We start from the raw sequence: 11,232 nt of genomic DNA, 5'->3' as shown, positions 1-11,232 counted from the left end.
CCAGGCGCAGACAGGGCTGCTCTGAGAGCTGATCGTTCAGCCGCTTCCCCAGCCATCTCACCTCCGCCGTCACGCCCGAGCCGCGCGTGCTCCTGGGGGAGAGTAGACTCGTACTCAAGGGGAACAGCTGTACGCCGGGCAAAGGGGCTGCCTGAGGTTTATTTGAAGCTCGTGTCTACAGAGGAGTGCCTTAATGTCGAGCGGACAGGAGGGAGTGGCCTGTCCTGGTCGGCTCGACCACAGACGGAGGGGAAGCCGGAGGTGCAGGCAGGCGCTCCGGCCACCGGCGGTGCCCACGCCAGGCCCGCAGGCGCCATGTGGGCAGCTGCCCCTCCCCGGGGACCTCGGGCAGGCAGGGCGCCGGACAGTCCCGCCTCCACGCCCCACCGTCCCCGCTGCGGCCCGAGTGCGGGCAAGCTCGCGCCGACTCCGCGTATTCGCAGCTTTATTTCGGGCGCAAGCCTCCGGCCGGGGCACACGAAGAGAGTCCGGTCAGGATGGACCCCCGCCCTCCGGACGGAGCGTCCAAAACCCTGGGGTCCTCAGCAGACGGGTCGTCCTTCGGGCGCAGAATCTGGGAGCAAACCTTTTGGACTGGTTCCCACCAGGACGCCGGCCACAGACGGAGCCGGGGAGGCCCGGCCCAGCACAGCGGCCGGAAAAGGGGGTGCGGGTGTCCACCCACTTCCGCATGGTGAAGCCACGCCCACTTCCGAGCGGGGGAACACGCCGGCTTCCGGGTGGGTGGGGCGGGGTCCGCGTGCCCGCCCCTCCCGGCGGTCCTCTTCGCGTCTGTCCGTCCATCCGTCCGTCCGTCCATCCCCTGGTCTGTGCTGCGCGCGGCCGCCGCAGGTGCGGGGCGGGGCGAGGCGGGCGGGGGTCGTTCTCCGGCTCACCAGGCTGCCCCTTGCTCCCGCCTGGGTCTGAGTTTCCCCGAGCGCTCCGCCTGGGGCCGTGGGGCGGGGACCGGGAGGTGCCGGGACCACGATGCCCCGCCCGGTCCCCGCTCGGTCGGCCTCCAGAGCTGGCCGTTTCTTTGCGTAACTCTCCCCACAGTCTGCGTTTCCTGCTGCCCAGGGTCGGGGGGCAGGGCGCACAGAGCGACAGCGGGTAACGGGGCAGGCAGACCCTTCAGGGGCGCTCTTGCAGTGAGTAGGTTGGGGGCACTTCGCGGGCAGAGGGCTCTTCTCCTCCCGAGGTGGGTGGGCGTCGGGGCCAGTTAGCCGGACGTGCCTTCGTGCACCGTGCCCTCGTGCAGACCCGCCACACGCTCAGCCGGGCCTGAACGGAGCCGCTCCCATCATGGGCTGCGGAGCCGGCGGGAGCTGCACGCCGCGCCCGCCCATCCGCCCGCCGGCACCAGAAACCCGCGTGGTCGCTGTGGTCTTCCTCGGCCTCCTGCTGGACCTCCTGGCCTTCACCATGCTGCTGCCCCTACTGCCTGGGCTGCTGGAGAGCCATGGCCGTGCCCACGTGAGCCCCTCCCCGCCAGCCCCGCTGCCCCTGCACCCCGCCATGGCTGCTCCTGGCTCCCAGCCCCTCAGAGACGCCCCAGCCCGCCACGCCTTCTTGTCCTCCAGGACCCCCTCTACGGCTCCTGGCAGCGCGGGGTGGACTGGTTTGCAGCAGCCATAGGAATGCCAGCAGAGAAGAGGTACAACAGCGTCCTGTTCGGAGGTATGGTCCCGAGCTGGGCTGGGGGCCCTTTCCCTCCCCACTCCCTGGTTCTCACCTTTTCGCTCCGGGGCGTGGTCCACCCCGTCTCCCCGTGGAGTGTCCACTTCCCCTTGGGGCCCCCTGGGCCGCGTGGCGACCGTGAGCTCCGTCTCTTCCAGGTCTGATCGGCTCCGTGTTCTCACTCCTGCAGTTCCTCTCGGCACCGCTCACCGGGGCCGTGTCTGACTGCCTGGGGAGGCGCCCGGGGATGCTGCTGTCCCTGGTACGCATGTCCCCCGGCAGCCCTCTGGGAGGCAGCCGTGGGCCGCCGTGGCCCCTCCGTGGCTCTCACTGCTCCCTGGGGGAGGTGTCTGGGGAGAGCGGGGCTCCTGGAGCTGAGCCGGGGTGCAGCGGAGCCGCTCCTGCCAGGGGGACACTGGGCATACGAGCGGCCTTTGGCTGCTCCGGAACAGGGCAGGGTCCCAGGGGTACTGCGCCGGCCTGTCAGCCCCACTGTGGGCCCCTCCTGGCCTCAAGTGACGGCGCCTGCCCTTGGCCCCTGCCCTGGGGCAGGCAGGTGTGGCCACCTCGTACGCAGTGTGGGCTGCCTCGAAGAGCTTTGCGGCCTTCCTGGCCTCCAGGGTGATAGGCGGCATCAGCAAGGGGAACGTTAGCCTCTGCACCGCCATTGTTGCTGACCTGGGCTCACCATCTGCCCGCAGCAAGGGCATGGTGAGTGCGCCCTGGGGCTTAGGGGTGGGGGTCTCTGGGGCTCGGGTCTCCCTGCTCGCTCAGGCACCCTCTTTTCCCCAGGCAGTCATCGGGGTGGCTTTTTCTTTGGGCTTCACCCTGGGCCCCACACTGGGCGCCTTCTTGCCCTCGGAGACAGTGCCCTGGCTGGCCCTGCTCTTCGCCATCTCGGACCTGCTGTTCATCTGGTGCTTCTTGCCAGAGACGCTGCCCCCGGAGAAGCGGGTAAGGTGGGAGAAAGACAGCGGCGGGGGGGGGGGGGGGGGGGCAGGCGGGGATGCCCTTCGCGTGCCTCAGCCCCAGGTGCTGGGGAGGCCGGGCTGCATGGTCCCCAGATCCCCCGGCCTTGCTGAGGGCCCCGCAGGGTGCAGGGGCCGAGCGGGTTCCGGTCAAGCCCACCCCCAGGCCCGCTAGCAGACGCTCAGCGCCGTACCGCGCAGGCGCCCTCCGTCTCCCTGGGGTTCCGGGCGGCCGCGGACCTGCTCAGCCCCCTGGCCCTGCTCCGCTTCTCCGCCGTGGCCCGCGGCCCGGACCCGCCCACTGGAGTCCGTAAGGAGCGGGCCCCGGGGGGTGGGGCTGGGGGTCCCTCAGGCCGCCGTGGGGGCTGCGTGCGGTCAGGGCCTCAGCCCCTCCTCGCCGCCCCGCAGGGCTTGGCAGCCTGCGAGGCCTGGGCCTGGTCTACTGCCTCTACCTCTTCCTGTTCTCGGGCCTGGAGTTCACGCTCAGCTTCCTGGTGCACCAGCGCTTCCAGTTCAGCAGGTGGGACGCCCCACACCCGGCGGGTCCCCACCGCGGCACACGCCCAGGGTCCTGGGGCGGGCGCCGCGGGACCGTCGCCCTGGCTGCCTGGCCGTGCGAGGGCAGCACTGGCAGGACAGGGGTGCTGACGGCTCGCCCCTCGCAGGGTAGAACAGGGGAAGATGTTTTTCTTCATCGGTCTCACCATGGCCACTATCCAGGGCGCCTACGCCCGGCGGATCCGCCCTGGCAGGGAGATCGCGGCTGTGAAGCGGGTACGGGGCTCCCCGGGGCTGGGGGTAGGCGCTGCCGGCGCTCTGTGGAGGCAGCGGGGGCTCTGAGACCGGCTGTGCCCCCCACAGGCCATCCTGCTGCTCGTCCCTGCCTCGCTCCTTGTCGGCTGGGGACACACACTTCCCCTGCTGGGCCTGGGGCTGCTGCTCTACGCCTGGGGTGAGTGGGCGGGGCGGGGGCGGGGCGGGGCCGGGCCGGGGCTCCCCACCCCCGCCGGCCTCTCCTCTGGGCGGACGGTGTCTCCCTGGTGTTCCCCCAGCCGCAGCCGTCGTGGTCCCCTGCCTGTCCTCCGTGGTCGCCGGCTATGGTGAGAGGCCCTGCCCTGGCACGAGACCAGACCCTGGGAGGCGGTCTGCGGGCCCCTGACGGCTGTCCCCTCTTACCCACAGGCTCGCCCCGGCAGAAGGGCACGGTCATGGGCACGCTGCGGAGTCTGGGCGCCCTGGCCAGGGCCGTGGGCCCCGTGGTGGCCGCCTCAGGTGAGGCCGCAATACGGCCCTCGGGGCATGCTGGAGGCCCGGCCCGGCCGCTGGGGGGGTTGCTGGCCGAGCGGGAGGGGGCAGGTGGACCCGGGGCACCGTCGCCTCCCCCGTTGTCTCCACAGCGTACTGGCTGGCCGGTGCCCGCGTCTGCTACACCGTGTGCGCTGCGCTCTTCCTGCTCCCATTCTCCGTCCTGCGGACCCTGAGCCCCCCAGCGCCGACACTCAAGGCCGAGTAGCTGGGCCGCCGCTTGCGGTGGTGTGAGGGCGGGGGGCTGCGCGGGAAGGGGGGGGCCTGACCCCTCCAGCCCCCTCACCCCGCCTCCGGGGCCTGGGGCTTGCAGCTCCAGGGTGCGACACACTCCGGCATGGACCTGGCCTGTCAGGCTCAGACTCTAAAACCTTCCAGACTTTCTGCCTTGTCTTCTGTTCTCAGTGACGCAGAGCCTCAGCCCGGCCTCAGAATGACAAAATAAAACAGCTGTCACATACCAAGTGCCTTCCTGCAGCGCACACCCCGTCCCCCCCCCCGCCCCCGGGACACCCCCAGGCACCAGGGGCAGCGGCTGGAGTGACAGCTGCTCCAGCTGCACTGACCACAGGCTGCCAGGCTCTGCCCAGTTCCCGGGTCCCGTCTGCGCTGTGGTGGGGGTGCCGCCTGACGCTCGCCCCTCGCCCAGGCCCTGCCCCAGCGCCGCCCTCTGGGGAAAAAACAGGCAGGCACCTGGAGCACGGTGCTTCTCAGAGCGTGCCCTGTGGTCCAGAGTGACAAACTGCTGGGTCAAGGGATAAGTGCTCGCTTTGGAATCTTTGTTTGGAACGTTACATTTCTGAAGTCCTATTTTAAAGGAACAAACAAAAGGAATTAAGATGCAAGACCGCTTCCCAAGATTAGACAAGGAAACTGCGTAAAGAATTTTATTTGTGAGTAAAACATGTTACAATGAAGAAAGGCCGTAGGACCTGTCCTCCCAAGCCTGTGTCTGTATATGCAACTAAACTTCATGTTGAGATACAAAGAGTTAAAATAAACTACAAAAATGAAATGAAAGTCATTGCATATGTGGGGTGAGAGGAGGGAGGGCAGGAGGAGCCTGTGATTAAGAGTGCAGGGCGAGGCTGGGGGGCTCGACCACCACCGGGACAAGACAACAGGGAAGCTGGCGGAAAGCTCAAAGCGGAGGTCAGCGCCATGCAGCCGGCCTCGGGTCCCCCCACTCCCCAACAGGGGCCTGTCGCGACAGGCTGCCCCCGAGCTCCTGGGACAGCCCACTGTCAAGGAGACCCCAGCCACCCCGAGCCCCACCCAAGCAGCCCCACGCTCTGCTCCAGGGATGCAGTGCTGGAAGGCGGGAGGGGCCTTGTGGTGCCTGCAGGACGTCAGTGGACCTCTGGGGCCGACTCCTGCCCCGAGCTGCCCTTTAACCAAGGGAAGGAGCACCCCAGGCCAAGCTGAGCGCAGGCCCGCCTCAGTGCTGGGCCCTCCCCAGGAGAGACAGCAGCAGAGCGCTGCCCATGCACGCCGTGGGTGCTGCGGGAGCTGCCCTGCTGGGGAGGTCCGCAGGGCCGCCCCCCGGGGACGCATCCTACGACCGGTCAGGAGGCCCCAGGGGGGAGTGCAGCCCCGGGTCTGGTTCTGGCTGAGGGGACTGGGGCCCAGCACCAGCTGCGCCACAAGCTACTGGGGTGCCGGCTCAGCCCTGACCCTCTCCAAGGCCATCCCAGGGGCCTGGGCTGTCGGGGCGCTTTCCCAGGACCGAGGCATACACAGCAGTGAACAAAGATCACTGACCAGGCAACACCAGCAGGAAGCTACGGGTCTGATTCAGTCACCTGAGACCTGGGGGTGAAGGAGAGCCTAGCAGAGATAGGGCGCGGGTTACTCCACGAGAGGAGAGCAGGAGTGGGGAAGGCCAGAGCGGGCAGGTCTGCCCCCGTCCAGCTAGGACCCTGGCTCAGCTCCCGGGGACAGTGTCTTCAAGGAGCTGAGGAGGGGCCCCAGTGCTGACCCTGCAGGCAGGGCTGGCTCGGAGGTGGACGCGGAGCCCGCGTCTCCCCCAGACCTGAGGCCGCCGGCCGGGCCGCTGCACGCACACGAGGTTAGCACCGGTCTACGTGGGGGCTGGTCACACCGGGAGGGATGCGCTAGCTACACAAGGACGGGCCTCTGCATTCCGTTACACGGGGAGGCGGGACACGCGAGGCGACCGGGACAGCCTGGCGGCACCGGTGTGTGCAGGAAGGGCCTTCAGGAGTCACTCCTCTTCTTGCTCTTCTTCAGGAAGGAAGGGGTGCGGAATTTCTTCTTCTTTTTGGACGGGGACTTGCCCGGAGACCCATCACTGCCAGGGTCCTCGGCCACTGGGGAGGCGGCCTCCTCAGCTGCCTGGGCTGGGGCTGGCTCGGGGCTGGCCGCCAGGGGGGACCTGGTGGGAGACCCAGGGGGGCTTGGAGGGCCCCCGGCTTCACCCAACCCCTCCTCCTCTTCCTTCTCCAACGTCGGGAAGCCGAGCGCTTCTGAAGGCTCATCGGGGGACAGGTCGGGCAAAGTCGGCTTGAAGGTGGCGGCGTCACTGTCATCTCCGGAGGGCGGCTCCCGCGGCAGATCTGGTGGGTGGGGCAGGAGAGACGCGGTTACAGAGCGACCGCCCAGGTCTCCCGGCCTCCCAAGCGCCCTGCACAGATGCTGCCCTGAACTGACTCTAACGCAGAGTGAGGAGCCCTCAGCAAGCTCTACTCTACTCCAAGGCTGGACACAGCTCTCAGTGTAAGACGCGGGCTCGGTCTCAGGGTGGGCTTTAGCTCCTCCCGACGGACAGCGGGCTGACAAAACCAGACTCAGTCCCGGGGCTGGGTCCCCAGTCATGGACAGAGTGCTGAAGGCCCGTGGAGACACTCTCAGGCAAGACTGCAACGTTCTGCCTTAAACACTTGAAACATTAGAGAAGAAGCATTAGTAGTCCTGAACTTACACCTAAATCTGTATCCATGACACCTGGTCTCCCCCCAAGGAGAACACTAAACCGTGGCAGTTCATGGAGAGCCCCGAGTGAACTCCCAGACCCACGTCAGCATCACCGCCAAAAGGCCACTGTAGGCCGGAGAATTCAAAACGAGATGAACTCCGGGAAAAAAGGACAAAAGGGGAAAAAAAGAGATGAACTCTAAGGTAAAAGACAGGCAAAAACTTCAAGCCATTTTAAGAAGCTGAACATGGAAAAGTGAAAGTGTTAGTCGCTCAGTTGTGACCGACTCTTAGCAATCCCATGGCCTGTAGCCCACCAGGCTCCTCCATCGATGGGATTCTCCAGGCAAGAATCCTGGAGTGGGCTGCCATTTCCTCCTGCAGCGGTCTGCCTGACCCAGGGATCAAACCCAGGTCTCCTGCACCGCAGGCAGATTCTTTGCCAACTGAGCCACCAGGGGAGCCCCTCAACATGGAGACATAGACATAAGCCAAGGGGCACTGGTTTTAAAGAAACAGTCTGAGGGCCTGGTTTCTACACTGACCCCAGGGGAAGCCAGTTTTGTGGATTTTTTAAACACAGTCTACAAAGTTACAAGCCACTGGGAGGTTAGGCAACACTGGCAATCTAGCCAAACCTCAGGAGGTGACAGGAAGCCAGAGGAGCAGGAGTGGTGGGAGCAGGGGCAGATCCGGGAGGCTGGCATGCCCCCCTCCACCAGCCCCTCACCCCTGGCCTTAGGAAAGCGAAATGGCTTGGCTCAGCTGCGCAGGAGGCACTGAGGATTCATTCACTCTTCAGAGCATGCCAATGCTGCCTGTGTCTGCTCAGGGGAACTTTTACCGTTGGACCAAATGTTACATTAAACAAATAGCAATGAATGTTGCTCTCCCATCCCCCTCAGATTTAAGCTTAAGCACCCAGCTTAAGCAAAGATCAAAATACATGCGAGCCCCATGCAAAATCCCGGCCTGAGTCCAGTCTAGACTCGGGTCTGGTCTGAGAGCAGAGCTCTCCACGGAGCAGCGCCAGTCTCCAAGGTGACAGGACAACGTGGCCTCCGGGGCTTCTGAGGCCCAAGTGGTCTGCGGCAGGTCCACGCAGCTCAGGCAGCCCAGCCCCTCCAGGAGCGTCACTGCCCACAGCGCAAGGACAGGGAATGGAGGTGCGGGGGCGGGTGGGAGGCTCCATTTTTATTTTGAATCAACAGAAAACAAAACTTAATAAGCAACAAAGAGGCAAAGCACGGGAATTCCGATGAATAGCAGGGGCCAGGCGGCAGGCGGTACTTACTATGGTAACAGGTACTCTTTAGCACATCCACCTCCTGCTTGTCAGGCAGCCACAGGAAGAGAAAAGCACAGGTAGAGAGTCTACGCATCAGTCACAGCCACTGGGCCACAGACAGAGGGCGGGGGGCACCACGGACACGACCCAGCACACATGGAGGCCACGGGCCCCAGACACAGGCAGGCGGCCCCGGAGACCACCGGGGTCCGGCACTCGCCATGGACTCTGCGTGCGGCCAGAGGGTGCAATCCTGGGGCCTGGACATGACAGAGGACGCTTCCAGGGCGACCCAAGCACAGGAGGGTGGAGGAAATGTGCAAGCAGTGGGCGACATGGACGTCACGGACGCAAGCAGGCCCCGTCCGCGGCCACGCGCGCCGCATTAGCGCAGGGCCGACAGGACACGGGCGCGGGCCAGCCACGCACTGGCCCCATGCAGACGCGCGCTGGCCTTAGTGTCAGCTCAGCTCCTGCCACACTCGGCCGCTCTTCTTCCACAAAGTCAGGACGTGTGCTCCCGCCCACAAGGCCGCCCCGGGCGATGGTGCACGCTCCCCTGAGGGGCGGGCCTGCGCTCACCTTCCCCCAGCTGGACAGGGGAGCTGGGAGGTGTGTGCGGCTCCGGAGGGCTCTTCTCTCGCTCTTCTCTCGGCTCATCCAGATTCTCTGCAGATGCACAAAACGCAGGGGGAGCGCGTGAAGAGCTGTGAACCCAGGGCCCCCCCGCCACCCTCCTCCAAGGCAGCCGGGCCAGCCTGCCCTGCTGTGGAGCCGCCTCCGGGAGGGCACAGGCCGGAGCCCCGAAGTGAAGCGCTCACAGCCAGTGTCCTCGGCTTTCCCCAGTCGCCGTCTCAAAGAGCATGAAGGAAGCCCACAAGGACTGGGGTGTGGCTCTGCATCTCAGGACTCGAGAGCTGCCTCTGTGCTGTGCTGAACAGGGACCCCTGGCCGGCCCCCCAGTGAGGAGCCCCTCCCCACGTCCTCAGCATCCCACTGCTGAGAAGGGCCCAGGGTCCCAAGCACCCACGCCCTACCTGCCACTTCAAGGGACACTCCATGAGCACAATCTTGGTTTTCATCTTTTATTTAGAGCATTTTCTACCAATACTTTAAACCTGGCAGTTGTAGGGACTTCCCTGGTGGTCCAGTGGCTAAGACTTCACACTCCCAATGCAGGGGGCCCAGGTTTGATCCCTGGTCAGGGAACAACTAGATCCCATATGCCCAACAAAGACTGGTGAAAAAGTCAAAGTGTGAAGTTGCTCAGTCGTGTCCAACTCTGCGACCCCATGGACCGTAGCTTGCCAGGTTCTTCTGTCCATGGAATTCTCCAGGCAAGAATACTGGAGTGAGTTGCCAGGCCCTTTCTCCAGAGGATGTTCCAACCCAGGGATCAAGCCCAGGTCTCCCACACTGCAGGCAGACTCTGAGCCACCAGAGAAGCCCCACTAAGTCTGACACAGTGAAATAAAATAGATATTAAATAAATAAAATAGATAAATACATAAAATAGACATTAAAAAAGAATAAACTTGGCACCTGTAAAGCATATTTTTTTTTCCTAAAGTAAAATGCGCTAAGAACCAGAGAAAAAAATGACAGGAACTAGGATCCAGAAAATTCCAAGTCTACCTCTCATTTAGGGAAAAGTGTATACCACTGTTACCCTAGTTCCTAGAGTCTCCTGTCTCATTTACACTTTTTACGTTAATAGCTTAGGGCCAGTAAGTGCCATATTTTGAAAAAATTCACCTCCCTAGGCTTCCTACGCCTACAGCTCCCTTCCTGAAGCCAGGTGTCTATGCACAGAGGCCGGCACATCTCCTGCCTGGGGGCACAAATTCCTTCCACCAGGAAGAGAGGCCAGAGGCTTCTTCCCTGTGCCAGAAGTGCTGACCTTTGACACAGCCTGAGTCTCACCTGCAGCACACATCACCACCTCCCGCCACGCCAAGAGCTGGCACCAGTGCTGGGCAGGGGTTTCCGGGCAGGGCCCCTGGCTGCCACTCCCAGGTGACAGCTTTGTGAGCACACAGCACGCTCACAGCTGATCCCACACACATCCACCCACTCACTCCCTCTACTATCCCTCCTGACCAAGCCTTTACGTGCAGAGGAAATTCTCATGTCTTGTGGTTAAACTCAAAAAAAAAAAAAAAAGTCCGGGTTTTTCTTAGACACTGGGAGAGGCCAGAGGGCAGACACGCGTCTCTGGGCACAGGAGCTGGGATTGGGCTACAGGCCCGGGAGCTGCTCAGGCCCGCATGTGCGCTCTCCCACTAGGGCAGTAATCAGGGCTGTGGCTCACACAGGGTTTCCTGCAGGGCTGCCTGCACCGCCCAGGAAGCAGTCACAATCAGCTCTGTGACCCAAAGATGAGGCTGCCCCTGAATCCACGTGTACCGTGTCTTAACTTGAACATACACAGAACAGAAGTGACGGGCAGTGAGGATTTAACACCCTGGAAGACAATCCAACAGCAGCCTTTCTTCACAACTCAAATTTCAACAGCAGCCACATAACGCATTATGTAGCTGACCTAAAACAAGACTGAAAAGAAAAACTAAACTGGGGGAAATCAGAGAAAGTGTTTGAAGCAGAAATGGCTCCTAGGATGGTCCCCCAGCGACCCTGGAGGGTCACCGCGGGACCTGCATCCCAGGAGGGAGAAGTGTGCACACTAAGGCTGGGAACAGCGGCATGAGCCTCCCGAGGGGACGTGCTGCCCCAGGGTCTGCACGGCAACCAACCGGGTACTCTGGGAGAGAGGTTCAGACCCCCAAGCCTTTGCGTCAGATGCAGTGGGAGGCCAGCTTCTCTCCTGGCCATCAAAACATCTGAATCCACTTTTAAAAACCTGAAGCGTGAAACAAACTGCTCCAAGAGGTTCTGGTTCTCAGAGCCGTTTACTTTCCTCTGTTGCAAAATAGTCCCAACATGTTTTACAAAACCACGTCCTCCTAGCCTCCGTGAGCTGCCAACAGGAAGACGGCCCCAGCCTGAGCCCCCTCTCCACAGGGTCTGGAAAGGGGTCACACGAGGCCCTGGGCCTATGAC

The 11,232-nt window shown here is 63.4% G+C and overlaps 2 protein-coding genes across 13 annotated transcripts in view; one reads left to right on the top strand and one right to left on the bottom strand.

Annotated features, from left to right (window-relative positions):
* Positions 1-385: 385 nt before the first annotated feature.
* MFSD10 (major facilitator superfamily domain containing 10) lies at positions 386-4,970 on the top strand. Of its 4 annotated transcripts, XM_070462580.1 has the most exons (13): positions 388-852; positions 1,259-1,473; positions 1,581-1,677; positions 1,836-1,939; positions 2,230-2,388; positions 2,470-2,631; positions 2,847-2,955; positions 3,054-3,165; positions 3,311-3,419; positions 3,507-3,597; positions 3,698-3,745; positions 3,828-3,917; positions 4,043-4,970. In XM_070462580.1, the coding sequence occupies exons 2-13, from the start codon at positions 1,303-1,305 to the stop codon at positions 4,156-4,158; spliced, it is 1,368 nt and encodes a 455-aa protein (XP_070318681.1). In that variant the 5' UTR covers positions 388-852; positions 1,259-1,302; the 3' UTR covers positions 4,159-4,970. The 4 variants fall into 4 exon arrangements, with proteins under 4 accessions (XP_070318683.1, XP_070318684.1, XP_070318681.1 ...); XM_070462582.1 differs by lacking the exon at positions 2,847-2,955 and having other exon boundaries at positions 386-852; positions 2,474-2,631; XM_070462581.1 differs by lacking the exon at positions 3,698-3,745.
* Positions 4,825-11,232, bottom strand: part of ADD1 (adducin 1) — an 89,777-nt gene continuing 83,369 nt past the window's right edge. For 4 of the 9 annotated variants that reach the window (XM_020889841.2, XM_020889844.2, XM_020889845.2 and 1 more), the window contains 2 exons: positions 8,755-8,841; positions 4,825-6,526 (listed from right to left, as the gene is read on the bottom strand). In XM_020889841.2, coding sequence (XP_020745500.1) covers positions 6,168-6,526; positions 8,755-8,841 — 446 coding nt within the window. In that variant the 3' untranslated portion in view covers positions 4,825-6,167. Of the gene's footprint in view, positions 6,527-8,177; positions 8,213-8,754; positions 8,842-11,232 lie in introns of those variants that run through there. The other 5 variants (XM_070462560.1, XM_020889850.2, XM_020889851.2 and 2 more) reach the window with 2 other exon arrangements.

This window comes from Odocoileus virginianus, unplaced genomic scaffold (assembly GCF_023699985.2).
Source record: "Odocoileus virginianus isolate 20LAN1187 ecotype Illinois unplaced genomic scaffold, Ovbor_1.2 Unplaced_Scaffold_5, whole genome shotgun sequence".
NCBI lineage: Eukaryota > Metazoa > Chordata > Mammalia > Artiodactyla > Cervidae > Odocoileus > Odocoileus virginianus.
The sequence above is the reverse complement of the archived record's forward strand: the minus strand, read 5'-3'. Positions and strand labels throughout refer to the sequence as shown.